General features: G+C 40.6%; 1 protein-coding gene across 2 annotated transcripts in view; it reads right to left on the bottom strand.

Moving 5' to 3' along the window:
- Fshr (follicle stimulating hormone receptor) overlaps nt 1-17,062 on the bottom strand; it is a 192,116-nt gene extending 175,054 nt beyond the window's left edge. Inside the window, exon 1 of one of the 2 annotated variants that reach the window (XM_008823037.1) lies at nt 16,807-17,062. In XM_008823037.1, coding sequence (XP_008821259.1) covers nt 16,807-16,958 — 152 coding nt within the window. In that variant the 5' untranslated portion in view covers nt 16,959-17,062. The remainder of the gene's footprint in view (nt 1-16,806) is intronic. The other variant, XM_008823038.2, reaches the window with a different exon arrangement.
- Nucleotides 17,063-22,361: the final 5,299 nt, after the last annotated feature.

Here is a 22,361-nt window from a genome sequence, read left to right as displayed (position 1 = left end):
GACTGAGGTCTCAGGATTGAAACTTAGTACTACAAAACAAAAAGCCAAGCCTTAAAATTAACTATGGTGATGATTATACATACATGTGAATACACTAAAATTCATTGAAATGTACATTAAGTGGGTGAATTGTACATTATATTAATTGTATCTCAGCATTTCTTTTTAAATATCAGGCAAAGGTAAAACAAGACAGCAAAGGAATTCTAATGCTCATAGTATCTGAAGGTGTTTCTGGAGTGTGAGAGGTATAGGTGGTTGTAGGAGACTGTTTTGTGAAAGAAGTGTGGTACATTTTATCTTCATCAAGTTTTTCTAAGAAGTTTGGGCACGGCATATTTCAAGTTTGAGGCTTTGGGAGGAGAAGATACGCAATGCCTGTCTGACCTTAGCTAAGTCATCTCATTCCACCTGGTCTTACTTTTCATTGTCAAAACAAGGGGAGGGAAGTCACAAACACTGTCCCAAGTTCATCTAGTGAAAAATCTGCAAAGGAAAAGACTTGTCTCAGAATTTGAAAAAGGATTTAGGAGGCTAGTGCATTTAGAGGCGCCAGTAATTTCAGCACTGAAGGGCTGCTTCAGGAGGACTGCGGCAAGTTTGAGAGATAATAGGAAGCCAGGGCTAGAGTGTAAGACCCTGTCTCAAAAAGTCAAAAAACAAAATAAAACAAAAAGAGGCAGGTGAGGGTTTGGTTCTACATCCTGCTTTGTGTTATATATGCTACCTGCCATTGCCCCCCCCACCTTCCTCCCCTCTCCTGGTCCCCTTTCTAATCACTCCACAAACACACACACACACACACACACACACACACACAATTATTCAACCCATGTTTCATGACTACTTACTATGACACACACTGTTCTATCTAAAAAAGATTAGTTGTATTTATCAATGAGATTCAGTGTGATAGTTCCACACATGTACAGTGTGCATTGACCCAAAGTAATAGGTTCCATTATGACATTTTAAAATATTTTATTATTTTTATTTTATGTGTATGAGTGTAGTGCCTGCGTGTATGTGAGTATACCCATGTTGTGCAATCCCACGGAGGTCAGAAGAAGACATCAGATTCCCCTGGAAACTAGAGTTAAGGATGGTTAGTAGCCACCATGTGGGTGCTGGGACTTGAACCTGGGTCCTCTGCAAGAGCAGTCAGTGCTCGTAACTGCTGAGCCATCTCTCCAGCCCCCATTATGACATTTTTAACATATTCATTCTCCTTTCCTTCTCCCTGGTCCCCAGCCTCCTGTAACCAGTTCTCTTCCTGACCCCCATCCTCTTCTGGCTGGTCCTCTTCTGACCGCCCCCCCCAGAATCCTCCCATCTACTCTCATGAAACATGTGATCTGTCATCTGCTCTTCTTCTGCCCTTCCTCCTTAAGATCTCTTATTCCTCTCTCATGGTCCCTTTTTTGGTTTCTTGACCTACACTACACTACACACACACACACACACACACACACACACACACACATGCACACACACAATGTCTAAGATATTAAAGTCTAAGATATGCATATGAGAGAAAACATTTGGTTTTCTTCTTTTTGAGTCTTGCTTAGCATAATAATTTCTAGTTCCATCCAGTTGCCTGTTACGATTTTATTTTTTTATGAATAAATAAAATTCCATTGTGTGGATGTACCAAATTTTCTTTATCCAATCATCTGTTAATGGACATCTGGGCTAATCTCATATCTTGCCATTGTAAGTAGTGAAATAATAAACATGGATGTACAGGGGCCTCTGTAGGACTTAGAGTTTTGTGGTATAGGCCAGATGGTATAGCTGGGTCATATGGTAGTTCTATTTTGAGATTTTTTGAGAAACCTCCACACTGATTTCCATAGGGGCTGCAATCAATTTATATTACCACCTACAAGCTGCCTTTCTCCACTCTTTGGCTCCACTGAGTACATATAGAAATCCATTTGGAAAAACATATTCTTGGTTACATCACCATATCCGTTTCTTAAAGTGTATTCTTTGGTACACTTACAAGTTATATAAGCTGGACTTCCATTGGGAGCCATTAGTATGTTACATACATGTTGTGCTGGATAGCTTTAGTTGCTAATTTGACACACCTGGGTAGACGGAGCCTCAACTGGAGAATTGCCTCCATTGGACTGGCCTGTGGTCATGTCTGTGGGGGAATCTTCTTGATTGTTTAGTGATGTGAGAAGGCCCAGCCCACTGTGGGTGGTGCCACCCCTGGACAGGTAGGCCTGTGTTGTATAAGAAAGCAGGTTGAGTAGGGGCCAGGGGAGCAAGCCAGAAAGCAGTATTCCTCCATGGCCTGTGCTCTAGCTCCTGACTCCAGGTTCCTGCCCTGAGTTCCTACCTTGGGCTCCCTGATGAACTGTGACCTGGGAGATGTAAGCCAAATAAACCCTTTCCTCCCCAAGCTGGTATTGGTCAGAGTATTTTGTCATGGTAATGAAGAAACAAATTAAGACACATGTGAATGTCTGGAATTGGAGGCATAGCACAAAGAATTTTCCAAGGCAACTTGATTGTAGAAAAGCTTTAAAAGTTTACTCTTTTATAGAGTACCTTCTGAAACTAGGGTTGTGAGGAACACAGTTTGAAAACTGATAAAGAACTGGACCTTAGTAGGTTGTGATAGTAATGACTATAGTCCCAGCTCTTGGGAGGACAAAACAGGTAGATGACCTCATGTTTGAGGCCAACCTGGGCTATGCAACAAATACCAGAGCAGCCAGTCAAGGCAACATAGCAAGACCATGTATCAAAACAAGCAAATGAATTAACAAACAAAGGAAAATAAAGAAAGAGCTGGCCTTTAATTTTTAGGATTTTTAGGCTGAGGAGCTAGCTGATGAAGTTCTTGCTGCATAAAAACAAAGATATGAGTTTAATCCCCAGAACCCATGTGAAAAAGTCAGGCATAGGGGCCTGTGTTCACAATCCCAGTACTGGGAAGACAGAGACGGGTGAATCCCTGGGGCTTGCTGGCAGTCAGTCTAGCCTCATCAGCAACTCCAAATGAATGGACAGAACCTGAGGAATGACACCTAGGGTTGATCTCTGCCTCCATTTATGTGTACTCACACATGTGTACCCATATGAACACATACACATAAAATGAAAGTTTAGGATGTGTCCATATTTTTGTATTTCATCCACAAAACCTCAGAAATTTGGAAAATCTTCAAGGTTTAAAGATTCATTAATGAAGACATTGTGACAAGCTATGGGAGAGATATTTTGGAGAAACTGAGCTATCGATGCCTCTCAAACTGTATCTCATAGTGAGGTATGAGCTTGCTAGAACAGTCTTGATCTGGATATTAAAGATAAATTGAGAAAATAGAGGTGTAATTCCTCAAACCTAGAAAGAAGTCTTAGAAAAGGCATGGTGATCAATGCACCTTTTTTCCTGGATGCTGGAGTTTTATCAAGTTTCATTTAACTGTGTGATGGCCATTTATTTAGACACTAGCTATGGTGATCCTGAGCTTCCTTCAAGTTCTCTACTTCACCTGCCATTCACTTCCAGCAAAGCTCTACGCCTGCAGGAGATCAGCTACCCAACCTATACGAGTTTATTTTTCTGGGGGATCCACTTTCATAGGAAAGGTGTAAAAGCCAATAGGAAATTGTCAACTGCTTCCCACAGAGAAACAGGCATCTTTCAAACAGTTCTTTAACATTAAACAGCTCCTGATTATTTTGTAATTTATTGCTGAAAATGCCCACTGACATTTACTTTTCAAACTTTATTCTACTTATTCATGACCCCACTGAATAATTTTTCATCTTCTTTTTTCTCTTCTTATCGGGTAGCTATTGCATACTCAGTCCTGCTGGGCACAGTGAGGGACTCGGAAGAGCTGTGGAGGTCTCGCACTCAGAGATCACTGAATCTGGAGGACAGGACAGTATGTAAGTTTTGAATTACAAGTGACTCCAGACTTGAACATTTGTAAGTCCTTAAATAAAGAGTTCATTCAGAGTTACTTTTTGGGTTCAGGGGCGAGGGAGGTCTTTTATGCTTTCTTTCATGCTTCGTACACAGAAAGGCATTTTAAAATCGGAGGTATTGAGAACCATTTTCAATTCTGACACTGAGAAACCAGGTGACTTTGGATTGGTTGTTTGGTTTCAATCTTTTTCCTTCTAAAATAGGGTGAGTGATAGCACAGTGCAAGGCTGTTAGTGAAGACAGAGGCATTTCCTGGCCACATATTAGGACTTCATAGACTCTGGGTGCATTTCTTCTTCTCTCTTGGGCTTTTGCTTGAAGGATCCCTTCCCTTATTCATTTTATTCATAAACATACTAAGCCTCTGTTCTATGCCAGGAACCATCAAACAAAGTGGAAATTCCAGCCACCCTGTAACTCTAATTCTAGTTCCCAGGGGTAGGGGTGATGGGAGAAGAAAGTAAACAAATAGTGGAAATTCCAGCCACCCTGTAACTCTAATTCTAGTTCCCAGGGGTAGGGAACTAGAAAACATTTACATTATATGAGTTTATGAAAAGAATAAGAGGATCGCAAGCCAGAGCAGTGTGGGGTGGGACTCTGGTGAAGCGGCCAAGGGAGAGCCCATGAACGGGTGGCATTTGGTTAGAGACCAGGTAGATGAGAAACCATGAGAAGGGGAACAAGGAAATTATTCTAGACTGAGAAAAAAAGTGAGGGAAAAGAGCTGAGGTGGAAGCACTTGGGCTCAGGGTAAGTCTAGGATGACTGAAGCAGGGTGACGAGAAGCAGTGCGTGAAGAGCGCTGTGCTATTGGAAAGGCCTGCAGAGGCGGGGGACAGGGGCTGCATTCACAGCAAAGCATATCTTCACCAGCTAGAATACTGTCAGTCATAGTAGGAAGTCATGAAATATGGACTGAATAAATTGTATTTGATGAACAATTCTAAGTGGCTACTGTCATGTGGGGGACTGGAACCTGGGTCTATTTAAATGAGGGAATGGTAAGTGGTAAGAGCTGCCTTAGTAACCCAGATGAGAGCGGGTAGTAGTGATGGTAGGAAAAGGGCAAACTTTTCAACTAAGTCTGGAGGGCACCAGGCACCAGAGAAAATTTGGAGACACGTGTGAGGACTGGGAGAAGAGAGGCTATGGGCAGATCTTTGGTAAAGGGGACTGAATAGACAACTTTCTACTTGCTCAGTTTGAGTAGGGGATTCAGTGAAGGTGTCAAGATTTCAGTGGGGTCCTCTATGCCTGGGCTCCGTGAAGCAGCTGGATGTGGCGCAGACATTCTGAGCACAGGTGATATTGAAAGCTATGGACTGGATGAGATCACCACAGAGTATGCAGGGGCATGGCAGAGGAGGGCCAGAACAAAGCCCGTGAGCTCCAACATGTGAGGCTGGGCAGCAGCACGGATTACGGCAGAGAAGAATAAAGTTTGGCCTGAGATGCAAAGGGAACTCTAGCATGGTGTCACAGAGGACTGGAGTCAAAGCGATCAGTGTTTTGGAACAGTGGGCTGCCAGGTCTGTAGAGTGTTCCCAAGAGTTTGTGACCTGTGGACAGAGAAGGGATCTTTGCATCTGTTATTTGAATTGAAGGCATTCCTCTGATAGTCAACTTTTATTTTTTATTTGAACAATGATTGAATCGCAGGTTTAAAAATACTGAAGCTACAGAGACGTTTAGCAGCACTAGGACAAGAAAGATTTTCAGTGGAACCATAGGGACAGACCCAAATTGAGCTGACTGAATAATGATGGGGATTCCTGGGTGGAGGGGGTCTACTAAACAAACTATTATTTGTTTCCTCACAAAACCCCACTGAGAAGACAGTAAGGGAATTATGTTTTAAAGTATCAAGTTGCAAGGCTTAAGGAAAAGGGCAGTGAAATGTTAGAAGGGTAAAGAAGTTGGTAAAGGAAGTACTGACCTTAGGATAGAATCTCAGGCCTACGCTGTCTGTCCTCTCAGAATGAGCATTTCATACATCTTCCTTTGCTTTGTGTGCACTGTAGAGGCTGAGAATTGCTCACTTGGCAGACTTTAGATAATGGGATCCCAAGCCAACGAGATTTGCAATGCAGTCTCCAAAATACACAGGGACAACATCTAGGCTCTGGCTAACTGGGAAAGAGGTTGAAACAGGGTGAGGTGGATTTAAAAAGAAGGATTGGGGAAAAGTTTGTTTAAGAGGCAGCCAGACCTTCTACTTGAAGCTGTTAGCAAAACACCAATGATGGCATCCATCCATCTCATCCATCCATCCATCCATCCATCCATCCATCCATCATCCATCCATCCATCCATCCATCCATCCTCTATTCAGTTTTATTTTCAGTAGTAAGAATTAGCCACCATCTCCCACATACTAGGCAAGTACTCTGCTACTGAGCTATACCTCTATCCTTTAAATAAAAAAATTTTTTGAGCCTAATCTCCCTAAATTGTCTGGGTTGGCAGTCCTGCCTCAGCCTCCAGGATATCTGGGATTATAGGCGTGAACCATGAGAGCAGTTGCTAAAGATATGCTCTTTAGAGTATAGAGTTTGTGAATTAAAAAAAAATTTATTTATTATTTTTATTTTATGTGTAAGCATATATTGCCTCCATGTAGATAAGCTCACCCATGTCGTGCAATGCCCACGGAAGTCAGAAGAGGCTGTCGGATCCCCTGGGACTGGAGATGTGGAGAGTTGTTAGCTGCCATGTGGGTGCTGGGATTTGAACCCGGGTCTTCTGCAAGAGCAACCAGTGTTCTTAACTGCTGAGCCATCTCTCCAGCCCTGAGTTTGTGAATTTAAGGGTACTAGATACTAATTATGAATGCTTGATGCTAAGGCACCCCTCCCAAAGCCCTGTTTTCAGCTACCAGAATGATAGAGTGCTGGCTACAAGGGCTTCCTCCTCCAAGCAAGAGTCTGAGAACTTCCCAGGGAAGCTGACCTGCCCTAGTGGCAGACCCAAGATTTTGATGCAACAACAGTTTCTTCAATGTAATGACCCCGCTGGGTCTTCCACTGAGGTCACTATAGTTTCTCTCACCCTTCTTTCTCCAGAATCTTCCCTGAGGGATCGGCTCCCAAGCGCTGCTTTGTAGGTTTCCTATCTGTGAGAACTGTTTGTTCTTTCTTCACTTTTCTCTAGTCTCTGTTTGGGGGAATGGGATGCCATTCTAAAACTGTGTGTTCTGAAGCAATTCAGTAGATGTTCACACTCAGGGGCATGATAAGCAACTTTGCTGCCATAGGCAGGATTCCAGATAAGCTCGGCTTGTCCATCACAACTCTCTTATTTTTTGTTGTTACTTTCTTAGGATTCTAACTTAAAACAGTCTTTCTTGTTGCACATTTTCTTCCCCTTTCCCCAATATACTCACGTAGAGAAACACTATACTATTGACCCACCGTGTTTCTTCTGTTTCTCCCCTGATCAGAAATTGCCATTAGTGGGCCTTATTGAAGTGACAAAGGGGTTGGCTGCTGAAACCTGCTCAGGCTGTGATCTGATGATGGAAAGTGATTTGTTTTGCATTTAATTTGCTTTTCTAGTTTAAAGCTTTTAAAGCCATACAAAATAGTTTGAAACTTAGAAGAAAGAGAAGTTCCTTTCAAGTTCAAGGATACTCAGTGGTTCTTTGTTAATGTCCTCTCCGTGTTGTTAAGGTGTGTTTCTTTTGTTAAGTTTTTCTTTTTAGGCCCATGGGCTTTGTTAAGCAAATTTAGTGCAATTACCGGCTCTGAAGAGACTGTACCCAGATGCTGAGGGGGAATCTGGTGTACATAGCCCCCTGACGGGCCAGCTTTTACCCAACAGACACACAATAACATTCACAAACACAAGTAGCTGTGGGGAAAAGCATGGAACTGGAAAAGGAAACAGGACAGCCTCCCCTCCCCTCCTTGCTGTTCCTGCCAAGTTCCCTGTCAGTTTCTCTCCTTCAAACTCAAGAGGATCCAGTCTCTGGTATTGTTACAATCTGAAAACTTATAGTCAAATTTAGATGTTTGGACCTGTGCCAGTTAAGCCCTATCCTTAATTTGCTGGTGTTCATTTGTTAGTATATTTTACTTTGTGCCTATATTGTCCTTATAAAACAGAGCAAGGATTTTTCCAGCCTTTTAAACAAGACGGCATTTGAGAAGTGGCCCTGGGCAGCTCCTGAAAGCGATTCTGGGGTGGTCAGCAGGGCAGATGTAGATGGGCAGGCTGATGCCTTTCTCTGTTAGCTTTCTTCCAGCGAAAGGCCACAGTCCCCTTCTTACTGGGCCTCACTGGGAATTCATGTCTTCCAGCTCTCACAATCTATCATTTCACATTGCACAAAGCAACATGCAATTAATTACCAAACTAGTGGTTTTCATAATGGCTATTCTGAGTTCCAAGGTGGGATTTTGATTGTTGTGGGTTGGAATGAAGAGAAGCTGTTATTGTCTGGACCTATTTGGTGTTCTTAGTTTAGTATCCTCATAAAAGGAGAAACTTTACCTTTCCTTCTGATTGTTTTTCTCCCCAAGTGTTTTGCACATATATAATCAATAAATATTTTCTGTTAAAACATTATGAAGAATAAACCTCTTTGTGTGGTCTCAAAGGGAATAATATTGGAGCAGGAGAATATATTCAGGTTAGAGAATGTAATAGTATTTGGGTAGGGGAATAAAAGGCATGTCTAGGAGCTGGGAAGACAAAATAGTGCATACACCACAGGGTTGAGATCAGAAAAGATGAGAGAAGAGAAGAGATGTTAACATGATGCCAAAAACGCCATGAGGCTTTTTGTCCTGAATCTGAGAGCTAGGTCAGAGAAAGTAACTAAGTTAGGGCAAAAGCTCAGTAGAGGGACCCAGGCGGGGAGAAGACAGTAGACTCGGAAGGCAACTGGAAGACTGGCTATGAAGCAGGGGAATCCCAAGTAGAGCTAACACCATCTCTTGGGATGCAATCCTGTCCTCAGGAGGAAAATTTCATTGAATGCCATGGAGGTGACAGAATATTTTCAGTGGAAGCCATTCAGGAAAGTCTAGTGCTCAAGGCTCTGACCCATCTACAGCAGGCTTCTCATTCCAAGTGGATAGCAGAAGAATGCTGTGCCCAGGGACCTCTCAGCCTTTGTTTATTGAGGTGCAAAGTCATTGTCAGAGCTGTGATTCCCAGCAAATTCTTTGTTTAAAATGTTCATAAAACTATAAATAGTAATGGGGCTGGAGAGTTGACTCAGTGGCTAAGAGCACTAACTGCTCTTATAGAGGACCGGGTTCCATTCCCAGCACCCACGTGGTGGTTAACAATAGTCTTAACTCCAATTCCAGGGAATCCGACACTCTCTTCTGACCTTTGTGGACATTGCACCACATGGGTGCACTTATGCACATGATAAACAACAACAACAACAAAAACTGTAACAAGAAGAGAAGTATCTATATGCAGATTCTCTGTGGTGCAGCTTTCCAAATAATACAACAGTCTATTGAGCCCAAGGGAAGCATCTTTACCTACTGAGTCCAACATCTGGAATTGGAATTACTCAGCTGTTGGAATCTGAGGTCTAGGAGCCCCCCCCCCCACCCAGCTCTGGATGTTTGCAAAACGAAAGCATTTCAGTACTGAAAGGAAAAAGCATCATTTTACTTTAGTCTTTCAATAATCTGCTCGTGAATTTTCTCTGTGGTATCCTCAATTAGCCCATCTTCACATTTCATTGAGGTTTAGTTGAACTTTTGGGGTCTCTGTTTTCTAGAGGTTTTCATAAAGCTTGGCATTGCAGAGCTGTTGTACATTTCTCACAATTGCTGAAACAGGATTCAGCACAATGGCTCTGCTGGTGCTTATCAAAAAGGCTTGAAGGAACAGAAGAAAGAAAATGGACTCAAATTGCTGCTGAGACTAAAAACATAACTGAGTTCAAGTCCATGGCAAGGGTTTGGTTGCTTTGTTCAAATATTTTTTTTTTTACATATTCCTTGAAGAGTTTCAGATCAGTGACATATTCCATGTGTCCAGGTCAGATACAAAGCACATTCTGAGATATTTCAGGGAGAGGGCAGATCAGGAACAAACATCCAAATCTCATTGTAATTGGATCCTAAGCAATTAAAAATAATTACTCTCTTTCTTAGTTGACCTTGTGGAGATGTATAAGCTAGAATATAGTCTAAATAATGCCAAATTGGAGAGTCTAAATCTAACAGCTAAAAAAATAAAGCATAGTCCAATCAGCCACAGTGACTGGGTAATTCAATTAATGGCTTGGAGAAGGATAACCAAAAGTTAACTGAATTTCCCATTTTCTGCTATGATGTCCTTCTTTTAAAACTCAGACTTCCTGAGTGGAAGACTTGGGCAAGGAAGGGCAGCAGGCACCTCTAGGTACAAAGGGATTTTATACTCATCCAGTGAGTGCAGCTCTAGACTATCAAACCCCTAGTCTTCAATTGTTGCTAATGACTCTGTAAATTATGGCTCTTAGTCAATTCTCAGGGTAGAGGGTATCTTCTACTTTCAAAGATTTTCCCCCCTTGTAATATACTCTTTTTTTCAAGATACTGCTTTCTGTAACTATTCTTTTAGCCATTTTTTGATTCCTCTGTTGGGGGTTACAAATCTCTTTCCCCAAGCCCAATTAAATTCCTAACATGGGTCATAGACATTTCTCGCTAAGATAGGTACAGAAGTTTTGTTAAGAGAAGTGATTATGCATATATCATCATGAACAAAGTGCAGTTTGTTTTTTTCAAAGAAATATCTACACAAGGCAAGGAAGCAGGAGTATCTGCATGCAGGCACACAGGGCAATCTTCACAAATGGTGTTTGGATTTCGAATAATCAGACAGAACTACAATGAGACAACTTCCAGGGAACTATATTCTAGGTTTGAGATCCAAGCTGATACAGCCAAAAATATCTTTCTTTGAACATTTCTGTCTGATTTAAAGTGATGCTGTTTAGGCAATTTCATCTTTTCAATATTCATAGGTATAGAGAGGCAAAAGAATTGAGTGATGTGCCTAGAGTATAGACTTTTCAACTTTTAACTTAGGAAACTTGTTTTACTCTTTCCAAATAAATTAATGGTTTCTGGAATGATATACAGACATTTTCTTAAAACAAACACATAAAAAGAAGGAAAACAAGAACACTATCAAATCTTATAGCAGTTCACTGCAGGGGAGAGCAATAATCATCTTTTATAGAAATCTTTTCTTCAATACAAGGATCAGAGCAAACAAACAGATATAATTCCCCCTGATTTAGTAAATCATTTGTTCTTCACGTAATTGAGGACCCAGAACAAACATTGCACTGAACCAGACAGAAAGAGTAACACAAGGGATATTTTCCCTGCCGTCGAAGAAATGACACACGTGAAAAATTAAATGCAAAGCAATATTAAGTGTGAAATGAGTTGCACCCAAGTTTAGATGAAGGCAAGATTAAATAAAGATGGAACGGCAAGTGATGATTTCATGAAAGAGGCAAGCTTTGAGTGTGATCATGGTAACTAGCATGCATACAGGAGGCACAGAAGAAACCTACCCAGGACAGTCGAAACAAGAGGCATGATTCAAAGACAGACAGAAGGAGAGATACACATTGCTTGAGAGCAAGTCCCTATGCCCTGTGGCCTGGGCTCCTGATTGAGGATGGAGGATGGGTAGTCATAGGTTAGCTGTTGAGCCATTGAATACTTTTTGAAGCAGGACCTCATAGCACGGTGGCAGGGACATTTTATGGAGGAAATGGAATGAAAACGTGTAGGCTGGTTTGAAGAAAAAGAGATTGACTAGAAGGGGATAAGTTAGGAAAGAATTAGAAAAGCCAGGTTTTAGATAGCTATTCTTGTAGCTAAAGGATATAACCATGATGGCGATGCAAAAGGAATTCTTGCTATGAGTAGTATGGAGATAGCTTGTAAATGGTAAGACGAGTTTGAGACTTACATAATGGCAGGAGGTAACAGCTGGTTCCCACACAGTTATAGTGTGCTCATTAGAACCTTCTTCACGAGAACACAGTACACTCCTAAACAGCGATTTCTTTAACACAAAGCCATGAAAACCTATCCAAAAGCTCACCTCTAGCTATGATTTAGCATTGAATTAGGAGTCAAGTCCTGCCTATGGTTCAGACTTAAAAAGACATCTTTCTGGCTGTGGGGATTGAATAGACTAGCCTTTTCTAAAGAGTCTTTTGTACACTATGAATCCCCAAACATACTCTTAAGAAAAAAGGTTCACAATTATGTTGCTTGGAGATCCCACAACTTGCTGGTATAGCAGAAGCTTCTCCTTTTGCAAAGAATACTGCTGTATCCCTTAGAAGTAAGAGTCTAATAAGGAAAGGCTAAACCAGCACAATTTTAGGCTCCTAAAACTGAATAATGATCTGTGATATGGGTATGGAAAAATAATCTAAACCAATAAATCAGAGAAAGAAAATAAAAAGAGAATTACATAATTAGAAGCGAGTGCTCATGAAATGAGATTGCGATAAACTATGAGAACTTGCTGTGAGAAGAGGGCTCGGTGCAGGCATTTGACAGTGTAGGTCCACTTCAGGCTTCCCTGAGCCGGGAACGTTCCTCTGGGCTCTTTCTTTTACTTTTACCTCTTTAAGAAAATGGAGGCTATATGCATAGTGTCTCCTAGATTTGACATTTCAGACAGAGAGTGGGTGTTTACATATTTTTTTTTAGGAATTCAATCGCTGGTAAGAATGAAGGACAATCAGAAGGACCTTTCTAAATTCGCTGACTGCCTCAAGCTGACACAGATTGGGGGATAAATCAAATCAAAATTACTTTCACAATGGTCAAATGAACCTGCTTCTGAGTTCTGGCGAATACTGACAGCCTGAGGAAATACTTGTTTTCTCTCAGTGCACAAAGGTTAAGGGCTGAGCCACTGGAAAGGGAAGATTGCTTTTAAACAAGAGGGCGGTTACAAATTCTCAGTTATAAAAACCTTCAGTTTCCCAAAGCATTCTCCTCCCTCTCTCAACTGACATGATCTTTAGGAAAGCCTGTGTGGGTAAGTGAATTCTGCCTAATATTTTATACTTGGTGACATCACCGTCATCAACAAGATCAATATGGGAAACCCTGTGCTAAGTTTTTTACTGACATTGCCTCATTCAGTTCTCATAACAATTCTGTGAGTGAGTTACACACTGTAATTTCCATCATACAGCCAGGATCTCAGATGACAGAGTGAAAAGTTAATGACACAGTCCAGGTTGAAACTCAGGTATCACAGATTTGAGACACTAATATTCTAGCACTGTTGACTTGTCAGAACCAGTTAAAGTGTGACCTGAACATGTTAACTCCTGACCCTCCCTGCCTAGTTCACTGTTCTTTCCACTGCTAGTTCGGACTTTCTAAACCCTACTTAAGCCACTTATTTTCAACCTGTTCCCTCAGCTATCAATTAAGTCAGGAGTGGGCAAGAAACAGACTAGCTTGGACAAATTCTGGCTTTCTTTGTGATTTCCACACTCCATGAGTGTTTTACATAGTTGGAAAAAAAAAACAAAAGATTTTTTAATGTAACCATTATACACAATTTAAATTTCACTGTGTTCTGGCTTGTTTCTCCATTGCTGTGACAAAACACTCTGACTAATACCAACTTGGGGAGGAAAGGGTTTATTTTATATCTCCTGGGTCACAGTTCATCAGGGAGCCCAAGGTAGGAACTCAGGGCAGACCCTGGAGGTAGGAACTGGAGCTCAGGCCATGGTGGAATGCTGCTTACTGGCTTGCTCCTCTGATCCCTGCTCAGCCTGCTTTCTTATGTAGCACAGGGCCACCTGCCTAGGGTAGGCACCATCCAAGGTGGGCTGGGCCCTCCCATATCAATTAACAATGAAGAAAATTCCCCACAGACATGGCCACAAGCCAGTCCAGTGAAGGAAATTCCCCAATTAAGGCTCCCTCAACCCTGGTGTGTCAAGTTGACACTAAAGCTATCCAGTATACACTGTGCACAAATAAAGTTTTGTTGGGACACACAATTTCATTGATTTACAAGCTATCTGTGCTTGTTTTCATGTTATCACAACATACTTGAATAGTTTTACTATGGATGGCCCATATGGCTGTTTTTTTTTTTCTCCCCAAAGAAGAAAATAAAGGAGTCAGAAGACCTACATTGTCTACAACATGCAGAGGAGATATAAACACAGACTTGAGGTGTTTGGGTCCCTGTTCTGTTGTGTAGGCACTGCAGGAAGTCTCTGTTCAAGCTGACCAGCTTTTCTGTGCTTTTGAAAAACAGAGAACTAGAACCAAACTTGAAGATCTGTTGTGAAGATCTAGTGAAGCAGCATATTTAAAGCATAAAGCAGATAGCAGGGGCCATTTGAGAAAAGAATCTGCCTGCTTGTCAGTGCTGCCTCTGCGTTCTTTTGCTGTTCAAAACAGCATGTGCAGATCACTGGGTATTAGCAATCTTTGTTGAGAGTGGCAATTTGTAAATCAAGTGAAACTGCTGTAAACTGGACAAGATGACAGGATTAAAATGTACACGGTGAGATGTTGTTTTACTTCAGGAGAGCAGTGAAGCCTTTCCATGCTGATAGGTTAAGCAATCACAGTCAGTGAAGCCCAGCTAATCCACCTACCCATATCTGACATGACCCAAACTCACACCACAAAGTGAGTTAGAAATGCGAAGTTGAGCTGACCACTTTGTCTGTCTTTTACCAAAGTTCCAGATAACCCCGATCCTGTCCATTTAAGGAAGAAAAAAGCAATTGTTCTTTCTTATAACAGATGTCTATTCTTGACATTTTATCTTCTCTTTGGTGATTAAAACATACAAATTCTTAAATAATTTCTCTATTTTATCTTACAGCCAAAGCAACCTTTCTCTTCTTTTTCTCTATATACATTTGCCCAGAAGATTGCAAAGCTGAACTTCGGTTGGCCTGACTTTAGCCCCACCAAAAAGAAAAGATAGTTTTAAGATTAGGTTTCTGAGAGAACTTTAGTCCCCAGAGTTGCCAAACAACCATGCATTCCTCAGGTTGGGAAACTGCCACAGTGAACAAGCACCTTTCTTTCCCCTCTCAGTTTTATGCAATTTGTTTTCTGCCATGTACTTTTAACTAGGGCTGTACTGAGCCAGTCTTTGTGCAGAGTGTGACATTTGTTTCCACTGTTCTCACACTCTCCCATAACCCTTACCCATAAAACCTCACTACTCATTATGCTCTTTCCTTAGCTACAAACCGCTTTTGAACGGAGCTGTATTTTAGTCACTTATACTTTGGTATAAGAAAAAGAAACTGTATCATCACTCCATCCATATTCATTCATGCACATACATCGCCTTCCTCCCTCCTCTTCTCTCTCCCTCCCTTTCTTTCTGCTTCTCTCTTTCCTTCTTTCTTCCTTCTTCTTTTTATCCAAAGTTCTCTACACATAATGAAAAAATTCTTTCTTCTTATAAAGAAATTGCAGACAGTGAACAGCCAAGTATGGAGAGGAGTTTTAGGGGGTAGAAGAATGTCACTCAATGTTGAAATCTTATTAACAGATATTTGCTTTAGCGATTAAATGGTACCACTTGACCTACTGGGAATCAGTGAAGGAAGTACATCCAGGAGAGGGAGGTCAGTGGCAGTGGCAATCCAACCAAGCAGGTTGCATTAAAATCACTTTAGAAGCAGGAGTGCCTTAGAGAAGGTGATTAAAGTACTTGGGACAGATGACATCTTGTGGGATCTACCGTGCATTAGCCTTTCCCCTGCGCTTACTGTGGCACAAGAAACCAGAATGTCTTTGTGAGTAGCACATTCTTCAGAATAATCAGGAAGGCCTGACTCATCTGGGCAGCGTAGCAAAAACACAGAGCTGGCCCGTTATTTTCCTGTTCCTGTAGCTGCCTCAGCATGGCCACTCAAGACGTCAGGTGTCAAGGGAAAGTGGCAAGCAGACAACCAATTCGCAAACGTGTGACCCTAAAGTGAGAACTTGAAATTCCTCACCAGTACATCTGAGTGTTGGCCTGGAGACCTCTTGGGAAGAACTGGAAAGATGACCACCTTCTGCAATGGAATGGAAGTGACTGATGGCTTTAGGGGATATGCTAAAAAAGACCTCTATCCACCCACAATGGTAACTTGAAGTAAAAATCCTGAGGCTGTCTGCCTTTACTGAGCAACCACTGGACTCCAAATTTCAAAGGGAAGAGACAGAGTGAGATGATGTGCAAATTCTCGCTCAGTTCTAGGATAATGTCTATGTCCTAAGTGTTTCAGTAAAAATCTAAGACTGGCATCACACTTTGCTGGCTACATCAAAGATTCTCTATATCCTCCCTTTAAGCCTTTCTTTTTCCATTCTTCACACCCTTTCCTCTCTCTACCTCCCCTATCCCCAGGAAAGTGAATCCCAGGGGCCATTTGCTGCTGTCTTCAGGCCATAGACTTCTAGTCAGGGATAAACTGTGTATTCAGCGGACATCGGCAGCTCTTCCTGCCTCCAAGACTAGGTCTCCTAAGTTTCTAGTTTGCTTTCATTTTTACTTTCCCCATTTCTCTAAAGTATGGAACCCTAGAGAAAATGCGTCCCCCAAGCTTAAAATCCCTCCCTTTCTTTCCCTTCAGATTCAAGTTAGTACACCAGTCTTTCCCGACAAATGCTAAGATAAACTCTCACCCAAGAGCCTTGGAAAACCGCAGAGCAGAAGTGTAGGGCCGGGGGAGTTTGTTTTATTTAAGCCTTTGGTGAAGGCATAAGTGTTTCAACCCAGCAGATATCAGTGTAATATGAAAATGATAATAGTGCTCGATGAACAAATGGTAGCCACACAGCTGTCTCCATTGAGATACTCACAGTTCAACGGCATTTCGGGGGAGATCGGGTGGAATTTCGGTCACCTTGCTGTCCTGGCAGAGGAAAACCCTGTTAGAGCAGGGACACAGCCGATGATGACATCCAGATCCCGAGCTCAGGAATGCCAGAAAGGACACCAGGAGCAAGGCCATGCTTACTTCCCCATCCACCTGCTTTCTTCCTGCAGGGGAGGTGAAAACCCACAGATATCGCAGGCTTCTCCACACAGCGCCCTGGAGAGCTGAGATCTGCCTGCAGAGCTGGCAGTCACATGACCCGCCAAGGGTCTTTACATCAGTTTTAGAGATCAAACTGAGGTTTTATCAGCAGAAAACCATTTTTTTTTTTTTTTTTTTTTTTTTTTTTTTTTTAAAAATCACTTCCAGACAAATGAAATTAATGTATGCCGGTAGTGGTTTTCTAGGCAAGATCAGCTTCTCCCTTATCTTTGAAGACCTGGTTTCTTATACCTTGACCCAAGAGAGACAGCAAATAGAACCTTGGTGCCTGTCTGAAATAGTTTACTCTATTTTGCTGCATGTGTTCCTGAGGACCACCACCCTCTTTTCCATACACAGGCACAACTGACCCTCCCCTCATAAAGCACAGCCATATGGCACATCACTAATGTTACTGATGAGAGGGGGGCAGGACCTATTTCCAGTCTTTGGCATCTCATTTTTCCTGTGGTCCATCTGATATAAAACCAGGGCTCTGAATTATAGACATTGATGCTCTTTCTCACTGTAATTAATTGCCCAAATTAGCATTACTCAGTCACAAGCAAGGCAGATCTAGTGAGCATCAGATCTCTACAGGTAGTCAAGATAAGTGCTCTGGAGAGATGGCTGACTTTGGTGATCTAAGGCATGGACTGTTTGTGGTGGGGATTTGGGAAACGGCTTGGTGTCCTCCCTTCATCCATTTTCTGTTTGCTTTCTCTCTTCTCTCATTTCTCTGAAAATTGCCCTGCTTTTTTGGGAGTTGGCACAAATGAATTTATCAAGTCCGTACTTTTAATTGTAAGTACTTCCGTGGATGACGGCCTTGACACTTATAGTAGCAATTCCAATTTCAGTAATAAGGGGACTGAGGAATGCTTGGCGAAAGTAAAGTGGTTTTCCACGTTCATATCCAGAACCTATGAAAGTTAAAAGGGCATACAAGTCTCTAGGATAGTACCTACAGCTTATTACCTGCATTACTTTCAACACCATCTTTAGATAAGTAGTTGCTCAAAACTGAACTCATGAAGATGGTTTAATATATCCTTCTATCTCACTTGCCTGCCCGAGGTAAAAATCACATGTTATAAATGAATTAGGTCATTGGGAGGAAACAGCAATGATTTGAGGGGAGTTAACTGGCTCCCACACTTTCTGGAAGGGACTAATTTTGCTCCAATTTTGAGATGGGAAGATAGGAGCACTATCAATATGGACTCTGTATTGTTGCCAATTTTGTTTAAGAATGAGCTCAGCTGAGTTCACTCAATACCTCACCTATGGAATTATTATCTTTCCAATGTAGAAGACAGTTTTGTCAAGGAAAACTTAGGTTTCTTTAGAGTATGCTTCAATAACTCCAGCGACAAGAATCTGTTGTATTTGTCACTCATCCTGTGACTGGTCAGCAACCCCCACTTAGAGTTTTTGGAAATGCCCAATTACAGCTTAATTTATCTTTGTATGATGAACTGAAATCTTTTAAAACTGAAATATGATTTTAAAAGCTATGACATCTTTGCAACATACAGATAACATATACAACATAGATATAATTTAGTAAACATGGTAATAAATAGGTGTGAACTGAAGAGTCAAGGAGACAGCAAATTCTGTTGCATCTGCTTGATGGAGCCTCGGTTATCTACACTTTATCAATCCTAAATTCTCAAAGGTGCATTTAGTCTGAATTTTGTGTTTCTCATTCATTTTATTTATAGAAGTTAAAGTTATCACCACTGTATGTGCTCCCAAAGTATATTATTTAATTTTGCTTGTTTGGGGATATATAGGAGCTATTTCAGTCTGTAAGTGATTCTTTCACTCTGCCTCTTTACAATGACTTGACATTTCAAAGAATCAGCTAAGTTGCTAAGCCTACTTTTAGTCATGAAAATAATCTCATGTTTTCTTCTAAGAAATTATAATATTTTTCTGTATAAATTTTAGGTTATGTTTTATTTGGTCTTACTACTTAGATATGTTGTGAGTCAGAAACTTGATTTCAGCTTTTATTTAATGGCATGTTGCTTTTATCACACAAATCAACGATTGTGTTAGGAATTTTTATTGAATGGACTCCCCTCTCATTTGTAAAACTATCTTCTTATATCTCAAATAGCTTTTGCATGGGTCTTTTTTATATTTTATTGTCCTTTTTTATCTATATTGTTAAAATTAACATTCTACAATTTCTTAGTTACTAGAAATTTAAAGTAAGCTTTAATATATTATAAGAAAATACTTCTAACATTTCCTACAGAAACATTTGATCTGCTTTTTGCTTATCAAGTAAATTTAGAATGAGTTTATAAACCTCCTTGAAAAATAACTTTAATATTTTATTTGAAATTATATTATCACTTTTTATTTTTGCTCTTTTTAAGACAGGCTCTCCCTGTAGTCCTAGCTGTCCTGGAACTCACTATGTAGACCAGGCTGGCCTTGAACTCACAGAGATCTGCCTGCCTCTGCCTCCCGAGTGCTGGGATTAAAGGCGTGCGCCATATCACTTTTAAGGTGTTGTTTTCTGATCTAGGAACATGGCTTACTGACCATGTTTTGTTGTTGTTGCTGTTGTGTGTTTTTAATTTGCCAAATAAAACATTTTATAACATTTTCTTTGTTAATTACAAGAAGATTAAAAATATGATGTTGATTTAATTAATAAAATTAATCTTACATTTTTCCAAGAAATTGTTTAAAAGGCTTTTTTTTCTTCCCCAGGTAGAGAAATTCTTTTTTAAATTTTTTTAAATTTTATTTATTTTTTAGGTTTTCTGATAATGCTACATTCTGAACATTCAAAGGGTACAAAATAAATTTTTTTCCAGAATATTTCAAAGGATGTTACCAGTCTATCATTGTCTGTGAAGCACCTTCACATATTGTTACTGTAGGTCATTTTGTCTTTAAAAAGTTTTCTTTAGTGTTATTTCTATAAGGTTTTGCTCTTTTTATTCACAAAAGTCTTAATATCTCAAACTTAATTCTAATCAACATGTACATGTTTTGTGATATTGTAAATGATACCAATATTCCTAGTCATATTTCATGTTTATCTTCATATTGTGACAATGTAACTGATTTGGGAATGCTTGCATTTATATCCAATTATCTTGTTATATTTCTGTCTAGATTATCATCTAAAGAATTCCACAAACATGGAGTTGTTAACATTCCTTCTGGGGGAGGGTATAAACAACATCTGCCCCCTCCTGCTTTGGTCCCAATGACAAACTGAGGTATAATTTCACCAAACTGCAGTCTGGGAAACCAGTGAATTTATTGGGCTTACTTACAGAGCAATGGGTGAGGGTTTACTTACAGAAGTGTGAATGCTCCTCTACTAAGGCCATACTGGAAAAGCCTCCATCCAAACCTGGATTGTGGCTTCCCCATAGCCACATAAAATAGCCAGAGACCCTCCCTAGACTTTCTCAGCCTATATACCATTAGTCCCTCCCTTAGGCCATGTGCAACTAGGATCTACTGGTTGGTAGGTAGGGAGGTGTGACTGGACTCTAGGTGATGGTCCTGTGACTCTCCCTGCCCATCCTTTCTTGTGGATGTGACAGTAAACAAACTCAGCTGTGAAGTTTCTAGGCAAGTGGGCCCAGTCAAGCTTGGGAAGTGGTGTCTGTCAGAGGACAGTCCTATACAACACATACACATAAGAGAGTTTATTTCCTTCAATTCCATGTTATTCTGTTAGTCTTCATTTCCTTTTTTGGGGGGGGTGTCTTTTTGTCCCTGTAGCCCCAGCTGGCCTGGAACTTGCTATGTAGACCAGGCTGACCTTAAACTCACAGAGATCTGCCTGCCTTTGCCTTCTGATGTTGGGGTAAAGGTGTGTACCACCACACCCAGTTGTTATTCTTCATTCTTTCTTGCTTTTTTTCTCTCTCTCCCTCTTCTCCCCTCCTCTCTTTTTATGATAATAAATATATGCTATTAAACTGCTCAGCTTGCTGGGATTAGGAAGCCTTGTTATGGTTTAATGTCATTTCATGTACTGAGAAATTAGATTTATTTATTTATTTATTGTATTTTTTTTCATTCTTTTTTGAAATAGGGTCTCCCTCTAGCCCCAACTGGTCTAGAACTCACTATGTAGACCAGGCTGGACTCAATTCTCACAGAGAAGCCTCCCCAGTACTGGGATTAAAGGTGTGTACCACCATTATTGGCCTTGCTTTCTTACTATTTTACATACATTTTTATTTTTAAATTTCCATTCTCACATTGATTTTATCTGGATATATATTTTATAAAGATTGTATTTGTTTTATAGGCCGAGTTGAGGAATAATTCTCACTTCGTTCCAAGGAAAAAACATTTTGGAGTAAAATAATCTGTTCTTTGAAATTATGGCTGTACTTGTGTGTAAGCAATTCAGTCCTGTGTGTGTGTGTGTGTGTGTGTGTGTGTCTGTGTGTCTGTGTGTCTGTGTGTGTGTGTGAATACTTAAATATCGATTCAACTTTTTAAAAAATATTTTATTTATTATGTTTATTTTATGTGTGTGCATGTATTGCCTGCATGTATGTGAGTGCACCCATGCTGTGCAATACCGTGGAGGTCAGAAGAGGGCTTCAGATTCCCCTGGAACTGGAGCTATGGATGGTTCATAGCCACCATGTGGGTGCTGGGAATCAAACCCGGGTCCTCTGCAAGAGCAGCCAGTGCTCTTAACCACTGAGCCATCTCTCCAGCCCTGATTCCACTTTTTAAACTGTAAGTAGACTAGTACATTACTTAAATTTGTTGTTATAACTTTTCTGTGTAGTTTCTATTTTATTCATATTCTTAAATTTGTTATTAAGTTAGAGTATATTTTTGGTTAAAATCGTTTAAGACCAGGTTGTGGTCATTAACCTAGGCTGATCTGGAACTTATGATGTTCCTGCCTCCCCTCCTACATGTACCGCTATGCCTGCCTAGTTCAGTGTTCTCTTTCTAAATCTCTTCTAAACAAGTTTTAGTGTTGTTCATTTCTCCTTAGTTTTAATTTATTTATTTTGACTAGTTAATTTATTTGGTGATAGTGGGGTTAAAATCCAGGATCTTGCATATTGTAGACAAATTCTGTACCAGTGAGCTGCATCCTGGCTTTCTGACTTCTGTTCATTGATTGATCTTATGAGACTTGATTTCATTTATCGTTCTTGTGAAGGGCCGTCTTTTCCCTGTGCTGGGCCTGCTCTTCCTTTGTATTTTCTTTCCACAATTTCTGCTGTATTTTATTCTCTCTTTTTGCTCTTTTCTAACTTCCTATTGGGATGCCAGCTCATCACTTCAGCTTTTCTTCTTTCTGGGTATATATTGGAA

The sequence above is a fragment of the Nannospalax galili genome, unplaced genomic scaffold (genome assembly GCF_000622305.1).
Source record: "Nannospalax galili isolate Female #2095 unplaced genomic scaffold, S.galili_v1.0 scaffold286, whole genome shotgun sequence".
In the NCBI taxonomy this organism is placed as follows: Eukaryota; Metazoa; Chordata; class Mammalia; order Rodentia; family Spalacidae; genus Nannospalax; species Nannospalax galili.
The sequence above is the reverse complement of the archived record's forward strand: the minus strand, read 5'-3'. Positions and strand labels throughout refer to the sequence as shown.